This window comes from Hypanus sabinus, chromosome 6, assembly GCF_030144855.1.
Source record: "Hypanus sabinus isolate sHypSab1 chromosome 6, sHypSab1.hap1, whole genome shotgun sequence".
Lineage (NCBI taxonomy): Eukaryota > Metazoa > Chordata > Chondrichthyes > Myliobatiformes > Dasyatidae > Hypanus > Hypanus sabinus.
Window position 1 is genome coordinate 137,930,463 of NC_082711.1, and position 17,957 is coordinate 137,948,419.

Consider the following 17,957-nt stretch of genomic DNA (forward strand, 5'->3'; position numbering starts at 1 on the left):
TTGGCTTTGGTGAATCAAGAAATAAATTGCAATGAGGTAGTCAGTTGGTGACTCCCAGGAAAGTGCAGGTCTTGGGCAATTACCCTTAAATGTTGAGGGTAGGTGGTTAGATTCTTGTTGGAGATGGTCTTTGTCTGGCTCTTTAACAGTACAAAGGTTATTTGCCACTTATCAGTTCATGCCTGAATGTCTATCGACAGTGGTGGTAGTCTAGGTGAATGTAGTTAAGGACTGCCTCATTTTCAGGGAAGGTATGAATGGTGTGACCATTGTACAATCATTAGCAACCATTCCCACTTATAATGGAAGGAAGCTCATTGTGGACCGAGGCAGTGATGAGGTCTGGAGATGAGTGGGTATTGGTAAGCAAATAATTGATGAGTAAGTAGCACCTGCAGAAGACCAACTAACCTCAAATCATCAGCAATGTGACGAAAAGTCTCTTCTGCAGGTAATTATCCATATTGGGCTTGTCCTGTTTTTTTCCCTGAACAGAATACCCCTGAGCAATTTTTCACAAACTCAGGGAAAACACACAAATATAAAAACACCATAACAGACCAGAAGTTGTTTATTTTTACACAACACTTTCAATCATTCTAGACTATACAAGGCATAATTTGTAATGAAATATTAAGAAAATGTCATGGGCACACAACATTACAATTCACTTATAAATTAGAACAGAATAGGTTATCATTCCATTAATAGTTGTTTCAGTTCGGGGAATAAAGCTATGGCCATGTTCGTCATGACTACATTTTTAGTGATATAATTGTGATATATCACAATTACGTGATTTGCTGTTCAGATCTTAGTTAACTTTAATATGCATCTCCAAGGATGCAAGTTTTAATTACTCTTTAGATAAAGCTAAACTTTGACAACTCTTTCGGTTGGAGGTCACAACATTGCCTTTGCATTTTAAGATAATTTGGACAATCACTGTTTAGCACATGATTGGCTTTGTCATTATTGAAGTGTAACCAAAAGATTTAATGATGACCATACAGTATATGAAACCAGAACTGTGAGGGACTCCAAAAAGAACATAAAAAGAAACAAGCGTAATCATTTCTAAGCACTGATAAATGTTTCCATCAACAGCTAATAGATGTTGATTGTTTAATTTTTGCATTTCATGGAGTGATGAGGTGAGAGAGGGAATATTTATAAAAAAGTACTGTATGTCAGATTTCTAATCTGCTTAAAAACAATTTGACCACAAATCATTGCTGGAAGGAACAGAAATTACACCTTGTCACTCCAAAGAAGAATTACAAGTTACACATGACTGCTCTTCAGCAGCAAAATAATATATTGCACATTATATACTATAAAATGTGTTTCTTCCAAATCACCTATCATTAGCAGCATGACAGATGACCCGGTAGAATTTATTACAGTAACTCAATAACTCATACTTTGTCCCATATTTCTCACACATTTAGAATGCAGCACCAGAACTCTAAGAAGCATTGTTCAGTTGTGATAAAAGTTCAGTGGCTTAAAATCTTTAAGTTTGGATATCCAGTTCATTTGCCAAAAACTATATTCTTTTCCAAATAACAATAATGTTTTTGTCTGTTGCTGCCACAACATATTTAAGTTCTGAATCTGTATTTACGACATTTACCAAAGTTCCTTCAATCAGTTTCCCTTTTGCTTCTATGGCTGGCCACTTTAGAATCTGCAAAATATCCAAAAAAGTTATCCAGATGAGCAAATGAAGGCAACAGCTGTCCACATTTTGCAAGTACAAGTGATAAATTACTGGGTACAACTATGTAACCACTTCATGCAGGTCTATAAATCATTCAATGTTATTCACAGATGTTACTGTATTTCACAAATTCTTTCCACCCAGAAGACCATAAGACATAGGATTCCACTGAAAAATGTTGACTGGAAGGCTGTGAAAAAAAATCAATCTCCTAATGTGATTCCTTTTAAGTTATCTGTTGTTAAAAGTTAAGGAACTGGAAATATTGATTCCATTAATTCATATTTTCTTTCACTTCTCACAGATTTAGCATAACATAAGCTTCAGAAAAAGGTGTCAGCCATCTGGCCTGCTGAGCCTCTCCCACCGTTCAGTAAAACCGTGACTGATTTGGCCATGGATTCAGCTCTACCTGTACATCACTGTCTGTTTCAATGTACGTGACAAATGAAGCTAATCTAATCTTTTCTCCATAACCGTTAATTCTGCTAAGTAAAATCTATATACAGTAAATCTGCCTTAACTATATTTAATGAGGTAGCTGCTATTGCTTCCCTGGGCAGAAAATTCCAGATTCACCATTCTCTGGGAAAGCAATTTCTCATCTCCATCCTAACTCTATTCCCCTGAATCTTCAGGCTACATCCCCTAATTCTCAACTCACCTACCACTGGAAACAACTTTCCTGTCTCTATCCTACCTATCCCTTCCATAATTTTATATGTCTATATAATTCCAGTGAGTATAGTTCTAGGCAACTCAATCTCTCCTTGCAGGATAACCCTTCATCTGCAGAATCAACCTCGTGAACCTCCTCTGCATCGCCTCCTGAGCCAGTATATCTGTTCTCAAGTAAAAAGACCAGAACTGAACACAGTTCCCCAGGTGTGCCCTCACTAATACCCCGTACAGCTGCAGCTCGACCCTTCCGCTCTTAAATTCAACCCCTCCGGCAATGAAGGCCAATATTCCATTTGCCTTCTTGATAACCTGGTGCACCTGCAAACCAAGATTTTGCAATTCATGCAGAAACACTCCCAAGTCCCTCTGCAGAACAGCGTGCTGTAATCTTTCACAATTCAAATAATAATCTGATCTTCTATTGTTCCTTTCAAAGTGATTCATCATTTACCAATGCTGTACTCCATCTGCCAGACCACTTACTTAACCTGTCTATATCTCTCTGCATCCTCTGCACAATTTGCTTTTCCACTCAAGTTCATGTCATCAGCAAACTTAAATACGCTACACTCAGTCCTTTCTTTCAAACTGTGAATGTATATTGTGAATAGTTGTGGGCCCAGCATCAATTCCTGCTGGACTCTGTTCAGCATCAACTGCCAGCCATTTCTGCTTTCTTTTGGTTAACCAATCCTCCTCCATGCCACACACACAAAATGCCAGAGGAACTCAGCAGGCCAGGCAGCATCTATGGAAAAAAGTACAGTTGACGTTTCAGGCCAAGACTCTTCAGCAGGACTGGAGAAAAAAAGCTGAGGAGTAGATTTAAAAGGTGGGGGAGGGGGGAGAGAAACTTCAGGTGACAGGTGAAACCTGGAGGGGGTGGGATGAAGCAAAGAGCTGGGATTGATTGGTGAAAGAGACAGAAGGCCGCGGAAGAAAGAAAAAGGGAGGAGGATCATCAGAGGGAGGTGATGGGCGAGCAAGGAGGGAAAAGGGGATGGGAAATGGTGGTGGGTGGGGGGGGGGCATTATCGCAAGTTTGAGAAATCGATATTCATGCCATCAGGTTGGAGGCTACCCAAAAGGAATATAAGGTGTGGCCCCATCACGACAATGGAGGAGACCATGGATGGACATATCGGAATGGGAATGGGAAGTGGAATTAAAATGGGTGGCCACTGGGAGATCCGGCTTGTTCTGATAGATGGAGTGTAGGTGCCTGGATAAGCAGTCTCCCAGTCTATGTCAGGTCTGAACGATATAGGCCACAACGGGAGCACTGGACATAGTATATGACCCCAATAGACTCACAGGTGAAGTTTCTCCTCACCTGGAAGGACTGTTTAAGGCCCTGAATAGTAGTGAGGGAGGAGGTGTAGGGGCAGGTGTAGCACTTGTTCCGCTTGCAAGGATAAGTGCCAGGAGGGAGATCTGTGGGGAGGGACGAATGGACAGGGGAGTCACATAGGGAGTGATCCCTTTGAAAAGCAGGAAGTGGGAGAGGGGCGGGGGGATGAGGGAAGGGAAAGATATGCTTGGCGGTGGGATCCCGTTGGAGGTGGCGGAAGTTTTAGAGAATTATGTGCTGGTCACGGAGGCTGGTGGGGTGGTATCCATGCTAATACATTACTCCCAACCCCATATATCCTTCAATATGGATAAGTGTTTTATGTGATACCTTATTGAATGCCTTCTGGAACTTTAAGTACACAACATCCACCTGTTCCTCTCCATCCACTGGGCTCATTATATCCTCAAGGAACACTAGCAAGTTTGTCAAACAGGACCTGTTCATCTGTCTGCCTGATAGAACCACTTCTACCCAGAAGCCTCGCTAATTCATCCTTAATGATAGCTTCAAGCATTTTCCTGACTGCGCATGTTAAGCTAACTTGCCAACAGTTACCCACCCTTTGCTTACATCATTTTTTAAACAATCACAGATACTGTGTCATTGATTCTGATTAATCCCTGTTAACTGAGTACTAGAATAAACAGTGATGGGAGGACACAAAATGCACAATAATCCCTTACAAGTTCTGCTATTAAAAATAACGTACCATTTCTTCAAAAGCTAACACATTAAGAATGCAACATTTTCCCATGGGAATGTTCTCCGCATGGTAGAGTTACATTTATTATATCACTTTAAATAAAAGGATGAAATTAAAGCCAATCCAGTGCAGATCGCACTGCATAATATAGGAAATTCTGCACTTACCCATTTAGGGATTTGCAAATTTCAGCTGCATTAGCGGGGACATTGCAGAGGTGCTAAAACAGTCTACAGCAGCTCTTGCATCTAAATCCGAGTCTGCACGAATGTTTCTGACTTGCCTAGCCACTTGCTACCCTAACTATTGGCAGAACAGTTCCTGGTAACTTAACCTCTTAAAACATCCAGTGTGACATCGCCAAACGAAACAACTAAAGTTGAACCCACTGTTACCGTTGAAACCACGCTCTCCTGTTATCTGAAGGGTTCTCGGGGCCAAGCCAGCACTGGTGAGTGGATGGGTATAAGGGAATGAGAGGGAAGAGGCTGAGTGTCGAGAAGGCAGCAAATACAGCAGTAATGAGGCAGTGAACAACAGCAGAAAACTGTCGATAGAATGAAGAGGAGAAGATTCGGGTGCAGTAAGAATCGTGGCATTTGAGTCTTCAAGTCACTCAAAGTATCTGCTACAGCATATGTATGAGTACAATAAAGTATGACTTTCAAGTATGGCCCTCAGAAATTGATTTAAGATCACAGATCTGGCCCAGTCCACACAAAATGTGTGTGTCCCTGGCCTAAGTCCTGACGAAGGATCTCGGCCCGAAACGTCGACAGTGCTTCTCCTATAGATGCTGCCTGACCTGCTGTGTTCCATCAGCATTGTGTGTGTGTTGTTTGAATTTTCAGCATCTGCAGATTTCCTTGTGTCTAAGCTGTTTTATCTGCTTTGATAACCAGACCAGTCGCTCATTCACCTGGTTGAGCAGATGAACAGAAATAAGTCTTAAAAAAAGTGAAAGATGACTAAAATTCCACACTGATAACATCTTGAATCACTGTAACAAAGTCATATTCAGAACTGTTATGCTGCCAGAGGTCAGTAATACACAAGAGCAAATGATCATATTTACAGACAGAAGATTGATGTAGTTCAAAAAGTTTCTCCACATCATTAAGAGTATTGAGAATGTGACTATTCGCAACTATAGAAGATAGAGAATACAGTAAAGAAACGGAGGAAATTTGTAGGCCACCCCATCTGACAGGATGATATATAATATGATTTGATTTGGAAGGGACATTGATATTAAAAATACCTGTAAAAGATAAATTAAATTCTCAGACATATGTGGATTCCAGGAGAATATTTCATTTTAACATCACAGGATATTTTACACATTTTGTATTCCACCCATGAACAATGCCATTTAAAAGTCATTTGAAGTCAATATTTACAACTAGTAACTATGCAAATGATCATAAAGAAGCTTATTATTGTTTAACTTTGCATTAGTATGAGGTACCTGCATTGGTGGGATCTTCTTGCCTGAAGTTACATATTCTGTACTGGACTCATCCAAATTATACATCCAAATATCCCCCTTCTCATCGCCACATAGAAGATAGTTTTCAGCTGTGGAAAGACTTCTGCTTAATTATTGTTATATTTAATTCCATTCACCTGCATGACTTTACAACTCCACCATGAATGGTCGCAATCACTGCAATGAAAGCAACAGCTCTGGGCAACTCGATCCCTTCTGCAACCAGTACTACAGAAATGCCAACTCAAGCTCTTCCCTGGGAAAGGAAGGATTCATCAAGAAAATGAACTACACTTGGCCCAGGATAGAGGACTTTGGAGCTACTATCAGCAGCTCATGGGTTGGTAGGGGTGATGGGCTTAAATAAATAAGTATCACACAATTCTTTAACTTTTCTTATCTAAGGTTTTAGGATCTTTACTTAAGACTACTTCACTTGCATTAAAATGTCAAATAAAGAAAATGCTGACAGGCAACTATGAAATTCAATTAAATGAATGATTATAATTAAAAGACTTGTAGATATATAGATAAATAACATCAACAAATTACTAGGAAGTTCGAAAACGTCTTTCAAAACCTTATTAGTGAGCTATCTTAACACAAAAACATATTAATGGCCATTAGCCTGGTGGGGCTGTAATATAGGGTTTAAAGTGTACTAAGCAACTAAACAACATGCAATAGATAAGGCTAAGTAATCTTTTAACCATCAAATCAAACCACCATTTTGCAGTTGTGCCAAGTCTAGTCATTGATGGGAGTGGACTATTAAATAAACAGGAGTACAAATCTTCCAGAACACACCCAGCATCTAATGCATTAATGTTCAGTCAGAAGTAATGACTGGAAGATACTACTGCTTCCTTCCAAGAGCTCTTCCAACAATATTAGTTATATCCACTTCGAAGAGCTGGCACCATTGGATACAGCAAAGACTACGGCATCAGACAACATACCAATTGCAGAACTGAAGCCTTTTATTCAAGAAGTATCTACAACCCCAACCAAGCTGCTCTAGTACAATAACAGCAGGGAAGTGTACCCGATTGCATGGTAACTTTCTCCAAGGATGTCCTGAGCACAAAAAAAGCAGGAAGGACCCAAACTGACTAATTACTACTCAGTTTGCTCTCAATCATTGGCAAAGTGATTAAAAGCATCATTGACCATTCTTTCAAGTGGTCTTTACTCACAAATTTGGGGTTCAAGAGGACCACTCAGGTCCAGACTTCAATGGTTCAATAGTTCCATTTAATATCAGAGAATGTATACAGCGTATAACCTGAAATTCTTACTCTTTGCAGACGTCCACAAAACAGAAGGAAACCCCAAAGAATGAATGACAGAAAAATGTTAGAACTCCAAGCTTCATCACAAACTTGATTATAAATCATGGATCAAAGAGCTGAGTTCCAGCAGTGAGGTACAAGTAAGCTCCCTTGACATTAAAGCAGCAGCTGCAGCTATCAGCAGCTGCTTCACCCTTGTCAGAAACGGGGATGTTCACTAATGATTGTACAATGTTTAATTTGTTCACAACTCTTCAAAATAAAAAAAAGAAAATGGCCAGTGCTGTGTGCAGTACAGCCTAGACAATATTCAGGCACGGACTAATAACTACAGATGTCCCCCGTTTTTTTGGACGTTTGCTTTATGACAACTCACTGTTACAAAATCAGGTACATTAGTACCTGATTTTGCAAACCAAGGAGGATTTTTGCTTTTACGAAAAAAGACGCTCGCTTTATATGTGTGTTTACCCCGAGAAAGACTACAATGACCGTGAAACCTTGTGTGGGCAGTTGTTTGCGTATGCACGTACGTGTCAATTTTTTCCTCCAAATCGACTTTGGCTCGTGGTCTTCCCGATTTTGATAAGTGAAACTACATCGTACATACAATATTTCAACTTTATATAGGGTATATATTTATCATATCATTCCTGCTTTTACTATATGTTAATGTTATTTTAGGTTTTATGTGTTATTTGGTATGATTTGGTAGTTATTTTTTGGGTTTGGGAACACTCAAAAATTTTCCCCATATAAATTAATGGTAATTGCTTCTTCACATTATGACATTTCGGTTTACAAACTGTTTCATAGGAACGCTCTACCTTCGGATAGCGGGGGAAACTTGCAATTACAAAGCATTAATAGAAGCTATGACCTTGGTAGTTTCCAAAGTAAAGGCTATAGTGGCTGGTTGATGTAGAGTATGGGACTCTTAGGAGATTGACTAGTCAATTTCCAAATCAGATACTTTAAAAGGTCAGTAGCTGCAACATTTTCAGATAGGACTTTTTTAGTTTACTGCTGAGAATAAACATTGTCTTTGGAGATACAAGCAATAAAAATAGACAAAATTTGTTGCTTAATTTGCATTTTGTTGTGAATTCCATCAGGGTTAATTTCTGTTACAAATCTGCTGTTTTGTGGGGGTTGCCTGTATCTTCTCCACTATCAACACCACCATTGATCTTTGTTATCTACAAAATTACTAATCTTACCTCTTACATTGACATCCTAATTGTTAATGTATTGTATATACTAAACAAGAATCTCAGTACTGGTACCAATGTTATAGAAATAGTTCTTCCGATCACAAAACCAACCTCAACTATAATCCTCTTCCATCAAGCACAACAACAGTTTTGGATTCTGTTAACCTGGTCAAAAGCATTGCCTATTCAATATATTTTGTCACCTATTTCAAAAATGCAAGCAAACTGATCAGACAGGATCTCCCGGAATAAAGACCTGCCGACAATGTTTAAAATTTTAAAAATAATTTTTCCTTTCCTTTCCAAGTGTACATTAATTGGATTAATACTCTATTCTTGCCTGGATGACTGTAAGTGGAACAATTACCTAAAAGCTTAATACCATTCAGGCCAAAGTAGCCAGTGATTTCATCAGTGTTGCTGGATCTAAAGCCTGGAACTTCTAACCAAAAGCAATGTGAGTGCATCATTGTCCGAGTTCAAGGGAGCTCAGAATCATCTTCACAAGGGCACCAATGTACCAAAAAGGGAATTTAAAAGATATGTGGCGTACTCCGTACCTCCAGGAAGACATACACTTAACTCCTGGTTGATCAGTATTTAAAGACTGTAACTTTAATACAGGCTGAGAATTGAAGAAAGCTATGAGAAGTTTCTTACACTTCACAAACAAGATTAACCCAAGGACACATTTATATCATATGTTTTCTCCAAAAAGATTTTGAACTCTGAATGCCTGTAACATAGGTAGAACCTTGGCAGGGATTGATAAACTCCAATCATTTCTCCATTTTCATGTTTCTTCAGTGAAAATTAATCATACAGGAATTGCTGAATGAGGATGGATTTCTTATACAGCAATTATAACAAGACTTTTCCTTTAAATGATTTTCTGCTTTGCGATTAGCTGATATTTTTATGCAACCAAAAACATAGATCAACTCAAATATTGAAATGTCAGTTCTAATACCACCTCCGAATGTAATGTGAAGACTGTATCTAATTGGTTAATAGAATATAAAGTACACCACTATATTACAGAGAGGTTGTAATCCTAGCAAACCACCTCATTGCTATTTTCCATAACATGAACATCCCCCCCCCCCCCATGGAATCTGATGTATACGTGGAAATGAATTCCTATGAGGCTTTTCTCTCAACAGTTATATGGTCTGATTGTATTGTTGGCAAAAATGCAGAGGTTGTATTTTAATTAACTAGAAATGGACTTTACATATTGGGGAGACTGATGAGCAGATTGGGAGACAATATTTGGAAAAAATGATAGGTTTGTTATCATGGGTGACCTCAGTGCAGAGGGTTTAGATAGGGGCTGAATTTGTTAGGTGGATCCATGGAGGATTCCCGACACAACATGTAGACAGGCCAACTTGAGGAAAGGTGTGCTGGGTGACAGATATCTCGGTGGGTAAACTTTTTGGAACAGTAACCGCAATTCCCTGACCTTTACCATAGCCTTGGCTGGACAGGTACACTGGAGCGGATGTTATGGTGCTGCAGAGAACGAGGTTCATTGATTCATTAAAGGAGACAGAAGCCAACAACTACAGGCAAGCTTTTAACCATCCATCAACAAACACTAAAGCATTCATAAAACATACAAGTTACACAGCTACTCATCTAAGTGTGCACCCACGCCCTTTATCTACAGCACACATCCAAAGCTTTCCAAGGCATTGCCCACGTAATCCACAGTCCAACAGTTACTCACAGAGCGAGAGCTCCACATGTGCAACATATATACACTGACAGTACTTTGATGCCGGAAGCAAGCACCATGATGCCAGAAGCAGCCAATGAAAGGGCTGCACTAGCTTTTGACCTACAGATAGTTTTAACCTTTCACACTACATTCCACCCCTCAAAAGAAGCAAAACTCAGACTACGTCCACACAACACCGGATAAATCCGTAACCGAGGCCTTTTCTCTTTGTTTTTACCCTCCATCCACACTAAAATGGCGTTTTCATCCCCTGAAAACAGATTTTCAGAAACGCTCTCCAGAGTGTGTAATTCTGAAAACGCTGCTTGGGCAGAGCAGTGTGGATGCGGTAACCGGAGAAATCTAAAAACGCTGTCACGATGTACCAGAACAGATGGTGGCAGGAGCATGGAATTTCATTGTTTTCATGAACGCAATAAACAACGCCACAGTGGAAACGGAAATAGTAAACTGCTTCCTCTTCAGTTGTTTTTTGCAGATGTGTCCTGTGCATGCCCAGGAGGAGGAGGAGATTTGTCCAAACATCCATCTTAATGTGAACAGAGATACTTTTAAAAACGCCTAGTGTGGACACCTATTGTTCTTACACGAAACCGGCGTTTTCAAAATTATCCGGTCTAGGGTGGACATAGCGTCAGTGACACCCAGTCTAGAGATCAAACAGTAGGTATTTTATGGTAGTATAGCAGTGATTGAACTATTGCATGGATAGGTTGGCGATAATTGGGTAGAGATTTCCTCAAACAAACCTGATTGAGGTCTGCAGCAATGATTTGAAAAGCTTTGGGGTAGGCTGCTGTTTTTCTGATGGCAGCACTCAGTACCACGAGTGCCTACTTACCATCGGTCTTTGGCTGTGTACACACTGTGGTCAGGATTATGGAGAACTCTCTTGGTAAGTAAAACAGTTGGCACTTAATAACTAAATTTTCCAGGTTGGAAGAAAAAAGAGTGCCAAAAACTGCTGTAATCAAGTTCCACAAAGTGTTTATAACAAAACAAAGGACTATTTCTATCTTTAATGTCTCTTTTTTTTTCCCCTTTTCAGGGTTCTTTATAGACCCTGATCTGGAGTTGCACGCTGACTTCGGTTCTTTGCAGAAATGGGACCTGCTCTCAGGGCCTCACGACCAGCCCGCTTTCCGATATGCCAAGGACATGGCCTGGAAGACTAGTGCACCTTCAGGGTGCTGGATTTTTGTGGCTCTGGAGGCGGGCGGATTCGAGGCTGGTGCCATAGTCTGATGTGCCTTGGGAGTACACACACAAGATCAAAAGCAGCACGCTGGCTGCTGGCTGTGTGCCCTGAGACCCGAGGTCTTTGAGCACAGAGCTCAGAAAAAGTGACGCAATAGACTTTTAACACCATAAATCAACAAGTTGTTTCGTTATGTCTCCCCTCTCGCTGTGAAATGGGGATACCTCTTTTAGGGAGAGCCTGTGTTATGTCGAAATACCACGTGAATGGTGGTCTTGCTAGAGCAAGTCTGTGTCTTTATTGATGCTTTGCTGCATGCTTGTGTGCTCAATGGGGGGTGCAGATGCTTTTTTGCTGGTGGGGAGGGGGGGTTGATACTTTGCTGTTGTTTGTGCGTGGGAGGGGGGAGCTGGGGGGACTTTGGGGTTCTAACATTTAACTGTCATTCATTTTTTGGGGCTCTCCTCTGATTTCATGGATGCTTGCGAGGAAAAAGATTTTCAGGATGTATAGTGTATACATTTCTCTGACATTAAATGTACCTGTTGAACTCCCACTTTTCGCCTTCTCTGAATCAGCAATCCATTCCGTTCTGTGTATCGAGGAGACTTTGGGTCTAATTGGTGAATCTGGCAAGTCTTGAGTGAGCCATGTCTTGGTGAAACAGAGAATGCAGCAATCCCTCATTTCCCTCCAATACAGCAATCTCACCCTTAGGGTGTCAATCTTGTTCTCCAGCAACTGTAATTTGATAACAAGGCTCAGGGTAAGAGGTTTCCTATCTTGTCATTTCAGTCTGTCTTGGAGTCCTCCCCTCCTCCCTCTCTTTCAGCCACGGCAATGTACCTTCGTTCGCTTTGTGCCGTAGCTGCATTCTTGAGAGTTAAGTCCATTGAGCCCTTCAGAAGATTGTGAAATCACATATTAAGATGGTTCAGAAGTACATTATTTTTATATAATGTTAATATTAAGGTGGCTCATTGTTTTCAGGCTGAGTAAAGGTTTCCTGCACAGAACAATGGTTGGTCCACGCAACTGTAAAAAGTTAGAGGGAACCGACATACAATAAAAAAAACTTTTGTTTTGCATGCCATCCATAAAGATCATTTCACATCAATATGTCAATCTGATCAAGAGAGAGATAGAAGCTGTCTTTGAGCCTTGTGCTTTCAGGCTTTTGCATTTTGTGTGTGTTGTTTGAATTTCCAGCACCTGCAGATTTCCTCGTTTGCTTTTTGTATTTTCTGCTCACTTTGAAGGGGGAGAAGAGAGAATGTCCGGGTAGGTGAAGCCTTTGAATATTTTGGCCGCTTTTCTGACACAGCAAGCAGTGCAGACAGAGTCCGTGGAGGGGAGGCTGGTTTCTGTGACGTGCTGAGCTGTGTCCACAACTCTCCAGTTTCTTGCAAACACAGGAGGAACAGGAAGAGCAATTGTCATACCATTCTATTGTACACATCCAGATAGGATTATCTCTATGATATACCAGTAAATATTGTTGAGCATCTACAGAATTAGGCAGTATACATGGAGGGAACAGAATCAACATGCCGAAAGAGCATTCATCCCTTTTGTAATTATTACTCTAACTTTCCTCAAGTGCAATACTCTAATTACCTTACAATGCACCCAATTTACTGACGTAAGAAATTAGAGGATCACCTGTTTTCAATGAATTCATAAGACAGATGTTCAACAGACCAAACCAAAATGAAAATAGAACATTTAGATCAAGTCAAGGAAATGATAGGAGGGAAGCACAAACCTGGGGAAGGGTACAAGACCATTTGAAAGGCACTGAACAGACCTCACAGCTCAGTGCAGCCCATCATGAAAATGTGAGAAAAATATGAAATCATACCCACACTGCCAAGTTACACAGATATTTATCTCAGTGTGTGCCCAGACCCTATATCTGCAGCACACTTCCAAACTTTCCATGGCACTGTTTGTATGACCCACAGTCCACCGATAACCCAGAGAGCAAGAGCTCCATGTGGGCCACATATATATGACAGCAGTTGTACTTTGATGTCAGAAGCAGCCAACGGAAGGGTTGCAGCATTTTCCAAATGGGCCAATTGATAACTAATTTAATGGGAGCAGCTATTGACCAGCTTGTACAGGAGCAGATAATATGGGAAAGTATTTAATGGGGGGGGGGGGGTGGGGGGAAGCAATTATGCTATTAAGCAGGACTTTGAGAGCGTAAATTGGGGAAAAATGTATCTTCTGTTAAGATGGCAGTGCGTGCAAATATAGTGGACTCTTGGGGCCAACCAAAGATGCTTTTTCTTTGTAAAATTTATTTTCTCATGATTCAAAGACAATTCCGCTCCAAGAACAACAGGTACTGCAGGACTACTCCATCAGTGAGCTGCTTGTTGGTCTAAGTAGCTGGCCGAGATGTTGAAGGGGATGGCCGATGTGTTGAAGGTGTTGGTCAGGATCTCGGAGGAGCCAGTTTGGGTTTGGAGGAGCTGGCCTGGCAGCAGATAGTGTTGTTGTCCACTACTCGGAAGCATTGGAGTTGGTGCAATGTAACCGTGGGAGATTGTCCCAGACATTTTACTTGAGATGGCGAGATTCAGTTGGTCAGTGATAAAGTAAGTTGCCGCAGGCTTATTACCCTTGTTAGGTGGAGGGACTGCTGACATGGGAGCTGTGTAGCCTCAGTTGTAGCGAGAACAAGGTCTCAAGTCTTCGGCTTGCCTACTACAAACCAGGTGAGAGATGCAAAAGCGTCACAGCAGAGTTGAGTTTGGCTGGTACCTGGCCTTGCCCGTTGGTGCTGCCCTCCCGTGTTGGAGTGGTGGAATGACAGGCTCGATCGTATGCCAGGAGACTGTACCGTCAATTGCTGATTGTCGCTCAGGGTCTTGGACTGTACATATTCTTTTGTCAAGTGAATATGCTTCTTTGCTTGATATGTTACTCATTACAGGTGTCCCCCGTTCCTCGAATTTTCACTTTACGACACCTCGCTGTTATGAAAGACCTACATTAGTTACCTGCTTTTGCTAACAGAAGGTGTTTTCACTGTTACGAAAAAAGGCACAAGCAGCCAAGCTCCTCCCCCGGAACTGCATTCTAGCCGGCATTGCTTAAACACGTGCCTGTGAGCATTTGTGCTTTGTCGATTTATTATGTGCATCCATTAGCAAGATGAGTTCTAAGGTATTGGAGAAGCCTAAAAGAGCGCGTAAGGGTGTTACACTTAGCCTGAAACTAGACATAATAAAGCGTTTCGATCATGGTGAACGAAGTAAGGAGATTGTGAGTTTGGCTAAGGGTTTGTGGAAGTTGACGAAGATGATGTCGAAGAGGTTTTGGCATCCCATGACCAAGAACTGAGAGATGAAGAGGAAAAGATAACAATTGGAACCGAACGCAGAAGCGAAAGGCCCAAAAGTGAAGTCATCCAGGAACTGAACGCAATTGCATGATATTTTCGCTGTGATTGACAACACTGCAATGATTGCTGAAAAGTATGACTTTAATCTTGAAAGGGTACATAGGTTTAGGGCATACTTGCAGGATGGTTTGAGTACTTACAAAGAACTGTATGATAAAAAAATGCACGAGGCTAAGCAGTCAAGCATACTGTCATTTTTCAAGCCTTCCACATCAGCCACAGCAGACGATGAAACTCGAACTTCGACATCGAGACAAGCAGACACAGAAGGTGACCTGCCTGCCCTGATGGAAACAGACAACGATGAGATGACACCCCAGTTTCCTCTACCTCCCACCACCCCAACCTCCGACGACAGCCTAACACACCATCATCAGTGTGCTTACTGTCTTCCCGATTCCGGTAAGTGAAACTACACTGGGCATACATTATTTCTACATTATATAGGCTGTGTGTTTTTATGTGTTCTTTGGTATGATTTGGCAGCTTCATAGCTTAAAGGTTACTGGAAAGAGTGCTTCTGCCAAGAGCGCTTGCGCCGTGTCTTTCTGCAGAGAGTTCTTGCGTGAGATTTTCACTACGGTGGACAGTGCTGCAATAATTGCAGAAAAGTAATCCACACTTTATATAGGCTGTGTATTTATCAGATCATTTCTACTTTTACTACATTACTGTTATTTTAGGTTTTATGTGTATTTGGCGTGATTTGGTAGGTTATTTTTTGGGTCTGCGAACGCTCACAAATTTTTCCTATATAAATAAATGGTAATTGCTTCTTCACTTTACGACATTCCGGCTTACGAACCATTTCAAAGGAACGCTCTACCTCCGAATAGCAGGGGGAAACCTGTATTTTTGAATGTTTTGCTCCCTGGCTCCAGAGGAACATGGTCTCATTTAGCTGTATCTATGTATAATTTGAATGGTAATTAAACTTGATTTGATACTCAGAAATGCACAACAGAAATGTGGAGATTGTTTGGGGAGCACTTGCACAGAGTTCCGGATAGGTTTGTCCCACAGAAGCAAGGCAAAGATGGGAGGGAGAAGGAACCATGGCTGACAAGAGATGTGGAACATCCAGTCAAGAGAAAGAAAGAAGCATACTTACAGTTTAGGAAGCAAGGATCATTTTGGCCTCTCGAGATTTGCAAGTTACCCAGGAAAGAGCTTAAAAATAGACTAAAGAAAGCTAGAAAGGAGCATGAATAAAGGCCTCCACGAGTGGGATTAAGGAAAACCCCAAAGCCTTCTCCCCATACATCAGGAACGGGAGGGTGTTTAGTCAGGGTAGGACTAAGGGTAGAAGAGGAAACATGTGCTTGGAGGTAGAGGAGGTAGGAAAGGTCCTTAATGAATACTTTGCTTCAGTATTCACCAGTGAGAGGGGCCTTTACGTTTGTGAGAACAACGTAAAACAGGCTGATACACTACAACATGTTGACATTAAGAAAGGGGGTTTGCTGGAACTTTTGAAAAACTTTAGGATAGATAAATTCCTGGGGCCAAACTGGATATATCCCAGGTTACAAGAGGAAGCAGGGGAAGAGATTACTGGCCATTGGAGTAGTACAAGAAGATTGAAAGATGGCAAATTTTATTCCTTTGTTCAATAAAGGGGGACAGGGATAACCCTGAGAATTACAAACCAGTGAGTCTTATGTCAATGGTGGGAAAATTACTGGAGAGAATTCTAAGAGACAGGATTTATAAGCAGATAGTCAGCATGGCTTTGTGAAGGGCAGGTTTGGATAAAGGTAGAATGTGGTTGTAGACAGACTATATTCTGCCTGGAGGTTGGAGATCATTGGTGTTCCATCGGGATCTATTCGGGAACCCCTGATTTTTGATATTTTTATACATGATTTGGATTAGGAAGTGTAAGGGTAGGTTTGTAAGTTTGCAGATGACAAAGGTTGATGGGAGTTATGGATAGTGTAGAAGTCTGTCGTAGGTTACAATGGGACATCTATAGGATGTAGAACTGGGCTGAGAAGTGGCAGATGGAGTTCAATCTGGAAAAATGTGAAGTGATACACTTGTGAAGGTCAAACTTGAAGGCAGTCAAAGGCAAGATTTTTCAGTGTGGAGGAACAAAGGGATCTTGGAGTCCATGTCCATAGATCCCTCAAAGTTGCCACGCAAGTTGATAGTGGTTAAAATTGTGCATGGTTTTAATTGTGCATTTAAACTTACAAACCTACCCTTACACTTCCTAATCCAAATCATGTATAAAAATATCAAAAATCAGGGGTTCCCGAATAGATCCCAATGAAACACCAATGATCTCCAACCTCCAGGCAGAATACAGTCCATCTACAACTACATTCTACCTTTATTGGCCTTTATTTGTTGGAGGATTGATTTCCAGGAGCCACAAGGTAATGTTGCAGCTCGATAATTAACCAGTTTTTCTTTGGACTCTGGGAGGAAACCAGAGCACCCAAAGGAAACCTATGTGGTCACAGGGAGAACGTACAAACTCCTGGGTTGATGGCTCTGAACACTAACCGCTACACTGCCATGCCACTCCTTGCAGCATGTGGAAGCTTTCAAAAGGGTGCAGGGGAGAATTATTAGGATGCTGCCTGGATTAGAGAAGATTCTTCTGAGGGTAAGTTGAGGGCTAGGGCATGAAGGAAAATGAGAGTTGACCTGATAGAGATGTACAAGATGATGAGAGGCATAGATCAAGTGGACAGCCAGAGACTTTATCCCAGGGTGAAAATGGCTAAAACAAGAGAGTATAATTTTAAGGTGACTGGAGGAAAGGATAGAGGATGTCAGAGGTAACAGAGAGGTAGGTACATGGAACACACTTCCAGGGGTAGAGATAGAGGCAGAGGCAAATGCATTTGGGATACTTATGAGACCCTTAGACACAACAGCAAAAGAAAAATGGGAGGGAAGTGTTAGATTGATCTTGATATTTGAGGACCCTAAAAGGTCAGCATAACACCTTGGGATGAAAAGATGGTACTCTTCTATGTTCTAAAGATTAGGGACAGTAATGAGGTTTCCATGATCACTCCAACATACCACAGACATTCACTGTTTAGTGGGGAAATTATTGAGCATGCACTGACAGGGCACAGTCAATAACAGTGCACCAAGTCCATATTCTTTATACTGTATAAACCACAA

At 41.1% G+C, this 17,957-nt stretch overlaps 1 protein-coding gene across 3 annotated transcripts in view; it reads right to left on the reverse strand.

The window, feature by feature from the left end:
- Positions 1–566: 566 nt before the first annotated feature.
- lrwd1 (leucine-rich repeats and WD repeat domain containing 1) overlaps positions 567–17,957 on the reverse strand; it is an 87,997-nt gene continuing 70,606 nt past the window's right edge. For all 3 annotated transcript variants that reach the window (XM_059973007.1, XM_059973005.1, XM_059973006.1), the window contains exons 15-16: positions 5,930–6,039; positions 567–1,690 (exon numbers count right to left, since the gene is read on the reverse strand). In XM_059973007.1, the coding sequence (XP_059828990.1) occupies positions 1,550–1,690; positions 5,930–6,039 (251 nt within the window). In that variant the 3' untranslated portion in view covers positions 567–1,549. The remainder of the gene's footprint in view (positions 1,691–5,929; positions 6,040–17,957) is intronic.